Raw genomic sequence first — 12,777 nt, forward strand, 5'->3', positions numbered from 1 at the left:
GTGCCCCCCCCAGCTCCCTCAGCCTCTCCTCACAGGGCTGTGCCCCAGGCCCCTCCCCAGCCTTGCTGCCCTGCTCTGGGCACCTGCCAGCACCTCAGCATCTCTCTGGGACTGAGGAGCCCAGAACTGGGCACAGCACTGCAGGGGTGGCCTGAGCAGTGCTGAGCACAGGGGCACAAGAACCTCCCTGCTCCTGCTGCCCACACTGCTCCTGAGCCAGCCCAGGCTGCCCTTGGCTCTGCTGCCCACCTGGGCACTGCTGCCTGCTCTGCAGCTGCTCTCTGCCAGCACCCCCAGGGCCCTCTCTGCCTGCCTGCTCTCAGCCACTCTGGCCCCAGCCTGGAGCTGCTTGGGGTTGCTGTGGCCAAAGTGCAGACCCTGCCCTTGGCCTGGTTCAGTCTCCTGCCCTTGGCCTCTGCCCACCCATGCAGCCTGGCCAAGGCCCTCTGCAGGGCTCTGCTGCCCCCCAACAGCTCCACACTGCTCCTAGCTTGGTGCCAGCTGCAAACTTACTGCTGCTGGACTCAGTGCCCTGCTGCAGAGCACCAATGAAGAGACTGCACAGGCCTGTGCCCAGCACTGCCCCTGGGGCACAGCTCTGGTGCCAGCTGCCAGCTGAGTGTGGCACCATTCACCACCACTCTCTGGGCCTGGCCCTGCAGTTCTTGACCCATGTCAGAGTGACTCTGTCCCAGCCAGGAGCTGCAGCTGTGTCAGGAGCTGCTGGTGCCAGAGGTGCCAAAGGCTTTGCTGCAGCCCAGGCAGGCTCCAGCCACACCTGCCCCACATGCCCCAGGCAGGAGCCTGATCACAAAAGGAGCTCAGGTTGGTCAGGCAGGCCAAGGGCTGGGTCCTGCACTTGGGTCACCACAACCCCAGGAAGGCTCCAGGCTGGGGGCAGAGTGGCTGGAAACTGCCTGGCAGGAAAGGACCTGTGGGTGCTGGATGGCAGCAGCTGAGGTGAGCCAAGGCTGTGCCCAGGTGGCCAGGAAGGGCAGCAGCAGCCTGGCCTGGCTCAGCAGGGCTGTGGGCAGCAGCAGCAGGGCAGGGACTGTGCCCTGGGCTGGGCACTGCTGAGTGCTGGGTTCAGGTTTGGTGCCTTCATCCCAGAAAGGACATGGAGGGGCTGGGGCAGGTTCAGAGAAGGGCAGGGAAGCTTGGGGCAGGGGCTGGAGGGCAGGGCTGGGGAGGAGCAGCTGAGGGAGCTGGGGAGGAGCAGTGTGGAGCAGAGCAGGCTGAGGGCAGAGCTCGTTGCTCTCTGCAGCTCTCCCAGGAGGCTGCAGCCAGCTGGGGTTGGGCTCTGCTCACAGGCAGCAAGCAGCAGCAGGGGAGGAGATGGCCTCAGGCTGCCCCGGGGCAGGCTCAGGTTGGGCACTGGAGGAGACCTCACTGGAAGGGTCCTCGAGCCCTGGCCCAGGGAGGAGTTTGGCTGCCCAAGCCTGGAGGTGTCCTAAGGGTGCAGAGAAGTGATGCTGAGAGCCATGGCTCAGCCCCAGCCTCGGCAGGGCTTGGGCTGGGTGAGGTTGGAGCTCTTCAAGCAGAGTGGTTCTGGGGGCTGAGAAAGGAACCCATCGAGGGCAGAGTTACCTGCAGAGGGCTGCTGGGCAGGCACCGACAGCAGCGGGAGGAAGGCTGCAGCCAGCAGGGCTGAGAGCTCCATGCCTGTGCAGGAGGGAAAGGTCCACGGCTGAGGGCACAATGGATGGGGAGGGGAGGGGGAGGGGGAGGGGAGGGGAGGGGAGGGGGAGGGGAGGGAAGGGAAGGGAAGGGAAGGGAAGGGAAGGGAAGGGAAGGGAAGGGAAGGGAAGGGAAGGGAAGGGAAGGGAAGGGAAGGGAAGGGAAGGGAAGGGAAGGGAAGGGAAGGGAAGGGAAGGGAAGGGAAGGGAAGGGAAGGGAAGGGAAGGGAAGAAACACACCAAAACTCCAACCCAACCCAAGTCTCACACTCACGACCCCCCAGAGCAAAGCTAAAAGCTCCCCAAGCCTCCAGGCATGGATCTGTCTCTGCTGAGCACAAACTTCCCCAGCCTCAAAGCCAAATCCAGCCCCAACGATGGCTTCAGGCTGGAGCCACAGAAAGGGGTTGGAAAGGGATGGTCTGTGCCAGGCAGCAAAAGGAACTGCACAGCAGAGCTGAGCCAAGACAATTCCCAGGCCTTGCTGAGCCAAGACAATTCCCAGCCCTTGCTTAGCCAATTCCCAGCCCTTAATGAACCAATTCCCAATCCTTGCTGAGCCATTTCCCAGCCCTTAATGAACCAATTCCTAGCCCTTGCTGAGCCAATTCCCAGCCCTTAATGAACCAATTCCTAGCCCTTGCTGAGCCAATTCCCAGCCCTTGCTGAGCCAAGACAATTCCCAGCCCTTGCTGAGCCAAGACCATTCCCAGCCCTTTTAGGATGTCACCCAAGAAGGAACAGGACACAACAGGACACAGCCCCACACAGCCCCACCCAACCCCACCCATAGAATCACAGAATCATAGAATCACAGAATCAACCAGGTTGGAAGAGAGCTCCAAGCTCATCCAGTCCAACCTAGCACCCAGCCCTATCCAGTCAACCAGACCATGGCACTAAGTGCCCCAGCCAGGCTTTTCTTGAACACCTCCAGGCACGGTGCCTCCACCACCTCCCTGGGAAGCCCATTCCAATGCCAATCACTCTCTCTGTCAACAACTTCCTCCTAGCATCCAGCCTAGACCTCCCCTGGCACAACTTGAGACTGTGTCCCCTTCTTCTGTTGCTGGTTGTCTGGCAGAAGAGACCAACCCCACCTGGCTACAACCTCCCTTCAGGTAGTTGTAGACAGCAATGAGCTCTGCCCTGAGCCTCCTCTTCTGCAGGCTGCACACCCCCAGCTCCCTCAGCCTCTCCTCATAGGGTTTGTGTTCCAGGCCCCTCTCCAGCTTTGTTACTCTTCTCTGGGCACCTTCCAGCACCTCAACATCTCTCTTGAATTGAGGGGCCCAGAACTGGACACAGCACTCAAGGTGTGGCCTGAGCAGTGCTGAGTACAGGGCAAGAATAACCTCCCTTGTCCTACTGGCCACACTGTTCCTGATGCAGGCCAGGATGCCATTGGCTCTCTTGGCCACCTGGGCACACTGCTGGATCATCTTCAGCTACTCTCTATCTGTACCCCCAGGTCCCTTTCCTCCTGGCTGCTCTCAGCCACTCTGTCCCCAGCCTGTAGCGTTACTTGGGGTTGTTGTGGCCAAAGTGCAGAACCCTGCACTTGGCCTTGTTCAATCTCATCCCATTGGCCTCTGCCCACCCATCCAGCCTGGCCAGGTCCCTCTGCAGGGCTCTCCTACCTTCCAACAGATCAACAACTGCTCCTAGCTTGGTGTCATCTGCAAACTTACTGCTGCTGGACTCAATGCCCTCGTCCAGATCATCAAAGATATTGAACAGGACTGGGCCCAATACTGATCCTTGGGGAACACCACCTGTGACAGCTGCCAACTGGATGTGGCACCATTCACCACCACTCTCTGGGCTCTGCCATCCAGCCAGTTCTTGATCCAGCACAGAGTGAATCTCTCCAAGCCATGAGCTGCCAGCTTGGCTAGGAGCTTCTTGTGGCAGATAGTGTCAAAGGCTTTGCTGCAGTCCAAGTAGTACATCCACAGCCTGCCCCACATTCACCAGGCAGGAACCTGAGCATAAAAGGAGATCAGGTTGGTGAGGCAGGACCTGCCCTTCCTAAACCCATGCTGGCTGGGCCTGATCCCTTGGCCATCCTGTAGGTGCTTTGTGATGGCACCCAAGATGACCTGTTCCATGCCCTTGCCTGGCACTGAGGTCAGGCTGACAGGTCTGTAGTTTTCTGGCTCCTCCTTATGACCCTTCTTGTGAATGGGTATCACATTGGCAGCTGCCAGTCTTCAGGGACCTCTGCAGTGTGCCAGGACTGCTGATAAATGATGGAGAGTGGCTTGGCCAGCTCAGCTGCCAGCTCTCTCAGCACCCTAGGGTGGATCCCATCCGGTCCCATGGACTTGTGAGGATCCAAATGACGCAGCAGGTCCCTTACTGCTTCCTCATGGATTAGAGGGGGACTGTACTGGTCCCTGACTCCATCCACCACTTCAGGAGTCCGCTGTCCTGGAGACAACCTGTCCCACTAGTGAAGATTGAGGCAAAGAAGGTGTTAAGCACCTCTGCCTTTTCCTCATCCTTTGTCACTATGTTCCCCTCTCTATCTAACAAGGACTGGAGGTTGTCCTTGGCCCTTCTCTGCCATTCAGATATTTAAAGAAACACTTTTTATTTTCCTTGGCAGCTGTGGCCAGCCTGAGCTCCAAGTGGGCTTTTGCCTCTCTAGTTTTTCCTCTACAAGACCTAACAACTTCCTTGAACTTCTCCTGGGACACCTCCCCTCTTTTCCAAAGGTGATACACTCTCTTTTTAATCTTCAATTCCTTCAGCAGCTCCCTGCCCATCCAGCCTGGCTGCCTCCCTCGTCGGCTCATCTTCCGGCTCAGTGGCACTGCCTGCTCCTGTGCCTTCAGGAGTTCTTTCTTGAAGCAGCTCCAACCTTCCTGGACCCCTTTGTTTTCAAGGGCTTTTTCCCAAGGAACTTTCTGAGTTAGTTCCTTAAATAGGCTGAAGTCTGCCCTTGGGCAGTCCAGTGTGGAGGTTCTGTTGATGCCCCTCCTGGTGTCTCCATGTATTGAAAACTCTATAATTTCATGGTCACTGGACCCCAGGCAGCCTCCAACCACCACATCCCCCACCAGCCCCTCTCTATTTGTGAGCAGCAGGTCAAGCAGGGCTGCCCCCCTGGTAGGCTCACATAACAGCTGGGGTAGGAAGTTGTCTTCCACACATTGCAGAAACCTTCTAGACTGCTTCTTCTCTGCAGTGTTTAAGTCCCAGCAGATGTCTGGTAGGTTAAAGTCGCCCACCAGAACAAGGGCAGGGGATCTTGAGGCAGCCTCCAGTTGCTTAAAGAGTAATAAATCAACCTCTTCTTCCTCGTTGGGTGGTCTGTAACAGACTCCAACCAGGATATCAGCCTTGTTGGCCTTCCCCTTAATTCTCACCCATAATGACTCAATTTGATCATCTTTGATTTCTACCTCCATGACATCCAGAGCATCCCTAATATACAGAGCCACTCCCCCACCTCTTCTCCCTTGCCTGTCTCTCCTGAAGAGTCTGTAGCCATTGATCACAGCACTCCAATCATGTGAGCCATCCCACCACATTTCAGTGATGGCGACAATATCATAGTTTTCCTCCAGCACCAAAGCTTCCAGCTCCTCTTGTTTGCTACCCATACTGCATGCATTAGTGTCCATGCACTTCAGCTGGGCTGCTGCTTTTACCCCTAGCTCTAGCCTACCATCCTCAATTCCCTTTGATTTATCTCTGGTGCTGTCATGTTGAACCCCCTCCCCCTTCCACTCTAGTTTAAAGCCCTCTCAACAAGCCCAGCCAGCTTATGTGCCAGGGTCCTTCTCCCCTTCTGTGTCAGTTGTATCCCATCTGCTGCTTGCAGACCTGTGGCAAGATGAAGTTCCCCAAGATCAAAGAATCCAAAGTTCTGTTGGAGGCAGCAACCTCTGAGCCACTTGTTCAGCAAATACACTTTGCTACTCCTCTCTGCATCCCAGCCTGTGACTAAGGGTACAGATGAGAACACTACCTGTGCCCCTGCTCCCTCAGCTGCTTTCCCCAGTGTCTTAAAGTCCCTTTTGACTTAACACTTAAGCTGGACCCCCCCAGCACAGGCCCATGGAGCTCCTGGAGCAGGTCCAGAGGAGGCCTGCAGAACCTCCCCTGTAGGGACAGGCTGGGAGAGTTGGGACTGCTCAGCCTGGAGAAGGCTCCAGGGAGACCTCACAACAACCTTCCAGGACCTGAAGGGGCTGCAGGAGAGCTGGGGAGGGACTTTGGACAAGGGCTGGGAGTGCCAGGCCAAGGGCCAATGGCTTTGAGCTGGGTGAGGGAAGAGGAGAGTGGAGAGGAGGAAATGAGGGTGGGGAGAGCCTGGCACAGGTTGCCCGGGGAGGCTGTGGCTGCCTCCTCCCTGCAGGTGCTTAAGGTCAGCTTGGATGAGGCCTTGGACACCCCCAGGGAGGTCGTGGAGCACAGAATCACCCAATGGGATCAAAGATCAAAGACCCTATTGGGTGATTCTGTGCTCCACAACCTCCCTGGGCAACCTGTGCCAGGGTCTCACCACCCTCAACCTGTGCCAGGGTCTCACCACCCTCAACCTGTGCCAGGGTCTCACCACCCTCACCCTGCACCAGGATCTCACCACCCTCAACCTGTGCCAGGGTCTCACCACCCTCACCCTGTGCCAGGGTCTCACCACCCTCAACCTGTGCCAGGATCTCACCACCCTCACCCTGTGTCAGGGTCTCACCACCCTCAACCTGTGCCAGGGTCTCACCACCCTCACTGGTGACAACTTCTTCCTTACATTCAGTTTCAGTCTCACCTCTGCCAGTTCTAACCCATTTCTCCTCCTCCTCTTCCTCCTCCTCCTCCTCCTCCTCCTCCTCCTCCTCCTCCTCCTCCTCCTCCTCCTCCTCCTCCTCCTCCTCCTCCTCTTCCTGCATGCCAGGTCAATTGTCCCTCCCCAGGTTTCTTGTGGGTCCCCCAAAGGAACCACAGCTGCACAGAGCCAGAGAGTGGTGGCCTGGAAGGGACCTCTGAAGCCCTCCCCACTGCCACAGCAGCATCACCTCAAGCAGCTCACACAGCAGCACATCGAGGCAGGCCTTGAGCTCTGCAGGGAGGGAGCCTGCAGCACCTCTCTGCAGCTCTGCCAGCCTCCAAGTGAGGCATTTCCTCCTCCATGCTCCCTGTGTCCCAGCTGAAGTCTCCTACCTCTTGTCCTGGCACTGGGGGAGCGCTGGGAAGAGCCTCAAGGGGCTCCAACCTGCTCCTCAAGGACACTCTCCAGGAGGGCAGCTTGGAGAGAGCTCCATGGGGGAGCTGGCAGCAGTTGGCAGTGCTCAGGAAGCTGCTGGCACCTTTGGACCTTCTCAGCTGCTGCAACCCTGAGCAGAAAACAAATCCTTCTGCTCCCAGAGTTACTCATTAACCTCTGCAGCAGCAGCAGCAGGGTCCTGGAGCTGAGCAAGGGCAGGGCAGAGGCTTGCACAGGGTCACAGAGCTGCCTCAGAGGGCAAAAGGCCTCTAAGAACATCCAGGCCAAGCATCAACCCAGCCCCAGCATGGCCACCAAGCCATGGCCCCAGGTGCATGGCCACAGGTTCCTGGCCCCATCTGCAGCAATGGTGGCTCCAGCACCCCATGGCAGCCTGCTCCAGAGCCTTTGAACATCTGCAGCAGTGGTGGCTCCAGCAGCCCCATGGCAGCCTGCTCCAGAGCCTTTGAACATCTGCAGCAGTGGTGGCTCCAGCACCCCATGGCAGCCTGCTCCAGAGCCTTTGAACATCTGCAGCAGTGGTGGCTCCAGCACCCCATGGCAGCCTGCTCCAGAGCCTTTGAACATCTGCAGCAGTGGTGGCTCCAGCACCCCCTGGTATAGAAGCCCTTAAGGTGGAGCAGGTTTAGAAGACCTTAAGGTGGAGCAGATTTAGAAGATCTTAAGGTGGAGCAGATTTAGAAGATCTTAAGGTGGAGCAGATTTAGAAGATCTTAAGGTGGAACAGATTTAGAAGATCTTAAGGTGGAGCTGGTTTCCAAGCCCTTAAAGTGGAGCAAGTTTAGAAGGCCTTAAGGTGCAGCAGGTTTAGGAGTTCCACAGGAGGAGGCAGGGGCAGGGGCAGGGGCTGGAACACCTTCCCTGATGAACTACTTTTAATAGAAGGATGAACCAAGGTGAGGAAAGAGGAGGGAAGGGGACAGAGGGGTTGGAAGTTTGCTAGGTGACAACAGGAGCTTGGCAATGGATGTGCTGGAGGAGGTCCCTATGAAGAGGAAAGGAAGAGCCTCCCAGCTGGCATCCAGCCTGGCAGCTGTGCCCTCACTTGCTTTGATAGAAGGTAAAGTCTGTGCTGTCCTCAGACTGGCATCACCCAGCCCAGCCCCCTGCAGTCAGCAGGGACCTCTCCAGCTAGAGCAGGTTGCTCAGAGCCCCAAACAACCTGACCTGGATTGGTTCCAGGCATGAGGCAGCTCTCCCCTCTCTGGACAACCTGGGCCAGGCTCTCCCCAGCCTCAGGGTCAAACATTTCTGCCTTCTCTCCAGTCTGAACCTCCCTCTCTGAGATTAGAACCATCCCCCCCCCACCTTGCCCTGTCACAGCAGACTCTGCTCAAAAGGTTGTCCTCAGCTCTCTCAGAGACCTTTAAGTGCTTCAAAAACATCTCTTCAGAGTCCTCCCTTCTCCAGGCTGAGCAACCCAAACCCTCTCAGCCTTCCCCCACAGGTGTTCTCTCCCTCTGGTCATTCATGTGGCCCTCCACTGACTCAGCCCCAACATGTCCATGTGTGTCCTGTGCTCAGCACTCCACAGTTGGTCACAGCACTCCAGGTGAGGTCTCACTTCTGAGCACCCAGAAGGACCCCAGGCCCTTCAATGGCCTCGTGGTCAGACTGCTCAGGGAGTGTTTAAGGAGTCAAAAAGCACAGGGAGGGGAGGTCAAGCAGAACAAAATCATTGCTTTATAAATCCTCTATGCCAGGGCAGCATCACCCAGCAGAGGGAGCTGCAGCCTCCTGGAGCTGCAAGGACAACATCACCCAGCAGAGGGAGCTGCAGCCTCCTGGAGCTGCAAGAACATCATCACCCAGCAGAGGGAGCTGCAACCTATGGAGCTGCAAGAACATCATCACCCAGCAGAGGGAGCTGCAAGGACAGCATCACCCAGCAGAGGGAGCTGCCAGGACAGCATCACCCAGCAGAGGGAGCTGCAAGGACAACATCACCCAGCAGAGGGAGCTGCCAGGACAGCATCACCCAGCAGAGGGAGCAGCAGCCTCCTGGAGCTGCATCCAGCTTGCTGTGAGCAAAAGCTGAGCTCTGGCTCCTGCAGGACCTCTGGGATTTGGGGATTTGGAAACCCAGAAGAGTTTTTCTTTCCTTCTACAGCTCTTGGGAAGCTTTGGGGCCTCATCCCTGGGTCTTCTCAACCTGCCAATGTGATCCCCATCCACAAGAAGGGTCGGACAGAGGAACCTGGGAACTACAGACCTGTCAGCCTGACCTCAGTGCCAGGGAAACTGATGGAGCAGGTTCTCTTGGGGGCAATAACAGTGCACCTGAGGGATGGCCAAGGGCTCAGGTCCAGCCAGCATGGGTTTAGGAAGGGCAGATCCTGCCTCTCCAACCTGATCTCCTTCTATGATCAGGTGACTGCTTGGTGGCTGTGGGGAGGCCTGTGGATGTGGTCTGTCTGGACTTCAGCAAGGCCTTTGACACTGTCCCCCACAGCAAACTGCTGGCTAAGCTGTCAGCCCATGGCTTGGATGGCAACACTCTGTGCTGGGTTAGGAACTGGCTGGAGGGCCGGACCCAGAGAGTGGTGGTGAATGGTGCCACATCCAGCTGGCAGCTGTCACTAGTGGTGTCCCTCAAGGATCAGTGCTGGGCCCCATCCTCTTTAACAACTTTATAGGTGATCTGGATGAGGGCATGGAGTCAGTCATCAGCAAGTTTGCAGATGACACTAAGCTGGGGGCAGATGTGGCTGGGTTGGAGGGCAGAAGGACTCTGCAGTGGGACCTTGACCACCTGCACAGATGGGCAGAGTCCAAGGGGATGGGGTTCAATAGCTCCAAGTGCTGGTGCTGCACTTTGGCCACAGCAACCCCATGCAGAGATACAGGCTGGGGTCAGAGTGGCTGAGAGCAGCCAGACAGAGAGGGATCTGGGGGTGCTGATTGATACCCACCTGAACATGAGCCAGCAGTGTGCCCAGGTGGCCAAGAGAGCCAGTGGCATCCTGGCCTGCATCAGGAATGGTGTGGTCAGCAGGAGCAGGGAGGTCCTTCTGCCCCTGGACTCTGCACTGGTTAGACCACACCTTGAGTGCTGTGTTCAGTTCTGGGCCCCCCAGTTTAGGAGGGACATTGAGATGCTTGAGCATGTCCAGAGAAGGGCAACGAGGCTGGGGAGAGGCCTTGAGCACAGCCCTACGAGGAGAGGCTGAGGGAGCTGGGATTGGTTAGCCTGGAGAAGAGGAGGCTCAGGGCAGACCTTATTGCTGCCTACAGCTACCTGAGGGGTGGTTGTGGCCAGGAGGAGGTTGCTCTCTTCTCTCAGGTGGCCAGCACCAGAACAAGAGGACACAGCCTCAGGCTGTGCCAGGGGAGATTTAGGCTGGAGGTGAGGAGAAAGTTCTTCCCTGAGAGAGTCATTGGGCACTGGAATGGGCTGCCCGGGGAGGTGGTGGAGTCGCCGTCCCTGAAGCTGTTCAAGGCAGGATTGGACGTGGCACTTGGTGCCATGGTCTGGCCTTGAGCTCTGTGGTAAAGGGTTGGACTTGATGGTCTGTGAGGTCTCTTCCAACCTTGATGATACTGTGATACTGTGACACTGTGATACTGTGATACTGTGATAGTGCCACCCATACCCAGCCTAGTGCCACTCTCACCCAGATGAGTGCCATCTGCACTCACCTTAGTGTCATCTTCACCCAGATTAGTGCCTCCTGCATCCAGCCTAGTGCCACCTGTTCTCAGTTTAGTGCCACCTGCCAGCTTCCTGAGGATGCCTCAAGCCCCTCTGTGGTGATTGTGGTGCCCTCAGCCCAGCCCCCTCTGCCAGCTCTGCAGTCACTGAGTCCAAGGTACAAGGCCAGGAGAAAGCTTCAGGAACATGGACATGGGAGAAAGGTCACTGCTGGGCACTGGAGAGTGCTCAGTGGTGGGCATGGAGCCTGCTCATTGGTGGGCACTGAACACTTCACTGGTGGGCTTTGAGGTCTGCACACTGATGGACATCGAAGAAATCTACTCAGTGGTGGGCACTGAAGGCTGCTCTCTGGTGGGTACTGAAGTCTGCCCTCTGGTGGGCAGTGAAGTTTGCTCTCTGGTGGGCACTGAAAAAGTCTACTCAGTGGTGGGTACTGAAGTCTGCTCTCTGGTGGGCAGTGAAGTTTGCTCTCTGGTGGGCAGTAAAGTTTGCTCACTGGTGGGCACTGAAGGCTGCTCCCTGGTGGGCAATGAAGTCTGCTCACTGGTGGGCACTGAAGGCTGCTCCCTGGTGGGCAATGAAGTCTGCTCACTGGTGGGCACTGAAGACTCTTCACTGGTGGGCACAGAGGTCTGCTCACTGCTGTCCCCTGTGGCCATGCCAGAGCTGCAGAGTGGCACAGTGTGAACAGCTCTCAGCTCCTGCAGACAGGCCCAGAGCTGCCTGAGACTCCTCCCTGTGCGCAGGCATCGCCGTGGGGTGTCCTGAGCTGAGCCTGCAGCTGAGAGCCTCTCCTGCCCCAGCTGGCAGCTGCAGGGGGCAAGGCTGGCACCTCCCAGGGGAAGGGAGCCCAAAGGAGAGCATCTCCAGATGGTCTCTTTGTAAGGTTTTCATTATCATCACCACCACCACCATCATCATCACTATTATTATCATCATCATCACTATCACCATCACCACCACCATCTTCACCATCACTATCATCATCAATACCATCATCATCCTCATCAATATCACCATCACCATCTTCATCATCACTATCATCACCATCTTGAACACCATCACCATCAATGCCACCATCACCATCATCATCAGTACCACCATCACCATCTTCACCAACTCCATCACCATCATCACCATAATTACCACCATCATCATCATCAATACTACCATCACCATTTTCATCATCACCATGATCACCATCTCAAACACCATCACCATCAACGCCATCATCACCATCTTCACCACCTCCATCACCATCATCACCTTCACCATCATCATCAGTACCATCACCATCTTCATCATCACTATCATCACCATCTTGAACACCATCACCATCAATGCCATCATCACCATCTCCATCACCATCATCATCTTCACCATCTTGAACACCATCACCATCAATGCCATCATCACCATCTCCATCACCATCATCATCTTCACCATTATCATCAATACCACCATCACCATCTTCATCATCACCATCTCGACCACCATCACCATAAATGGCATCATCACCATCATCATCAATACCATCATCACCATCATCACCTTCACCATCAGCATCAATACCACCATCACCATCTTCATCATCACCATCTCGACCACCATCACCATAAATGGCATCATCACCATCATCATCAATACCATCATCACCATCATCACCTTCACCATCAGCATCAATACCACCATCACCATCTTCATCACCATCATCACCATCCCAAACACCATCACCATCAATGCTATCATCATCACCTTCACCATCATCATCAAAACCACCATCACTATCTTCACCATCTCCATCACCACCATCACTTTCACCATCATCATCACCACCACCATCACCATCTTCATCATCATCACCATCTTGAACACCATCACCATCAATACCATCGTCATCAGTACCACCATCACCATCTTCATCTTCACCATTGCCATCATCATCACCACCAAGCCCAGCCCTGGGTGATGGTTCCCGAGCTCGGCCCAGCAGGTTGCCCTCTGCTCAGGGCAGAGGCAGTGCCCTGTGCCACCAGGGAGCTCGTAGGAGCCTGCCCTGCCACTGCCAGTCCAAACTGGGCCATCTCTGCCAGCCTGTGGGCACTGCAGGGACACAGAGACCCTGGGGCAATCCTGGAGCTTCACCCAAAATGTCCTCTGCAGCCACCTGCCCTCCACCTGTGGGACAGCCTGGTTGGCACCCACCCCCT

At 56.3% G+C, this 12,777-nt stretch overlaps 2 protein-coding genes across 2 annotated transcripts in view; both read right to left on the reverse strand.

Moving 5' to 3' along the window:
- LOC135192818 (butyrophilin subfamily 3 member A3-like) overlaps positions 1-1,660 on the reverse strand; it is a 29,706-nt gene extending 28,046 nt beyond the window's left edge. Inside the window, exon 1 of the mRNA XM_064176195.1 lies at positions 1,588-1,660. Within this exon, the coding sequence (XP_064032265.1) occupies positions 1,588-1,660 (73 nt within the window). The remainder of the gene's footprint in view (positions 1-1,587) is intronic.
- LOC135192824 (deleted in malignant brain tumors 1 protein-like) overlaps positions 1-12,777 on the reverse strand; it is a 501,013-nt gene that overhangs the window by 384,321 nt on the left and 103,915 nt on the right.

The sequence above is a fragment of the Pogoniulus pusillus genome, chromosome 44 (assembly GCF_015220805.1).
Source record: "Pogoniulus pusillus isolate bPogPus1 chromosome 44, bPogPus1.pri, whole genome shotgun sequence".
Classification (NCBI taxonomy): Eukaryota; Metazoa; Chordata; class Aves; order Piciformes; family Lybiidae; genus Pogoniulus; species Pogoniulus pusillus.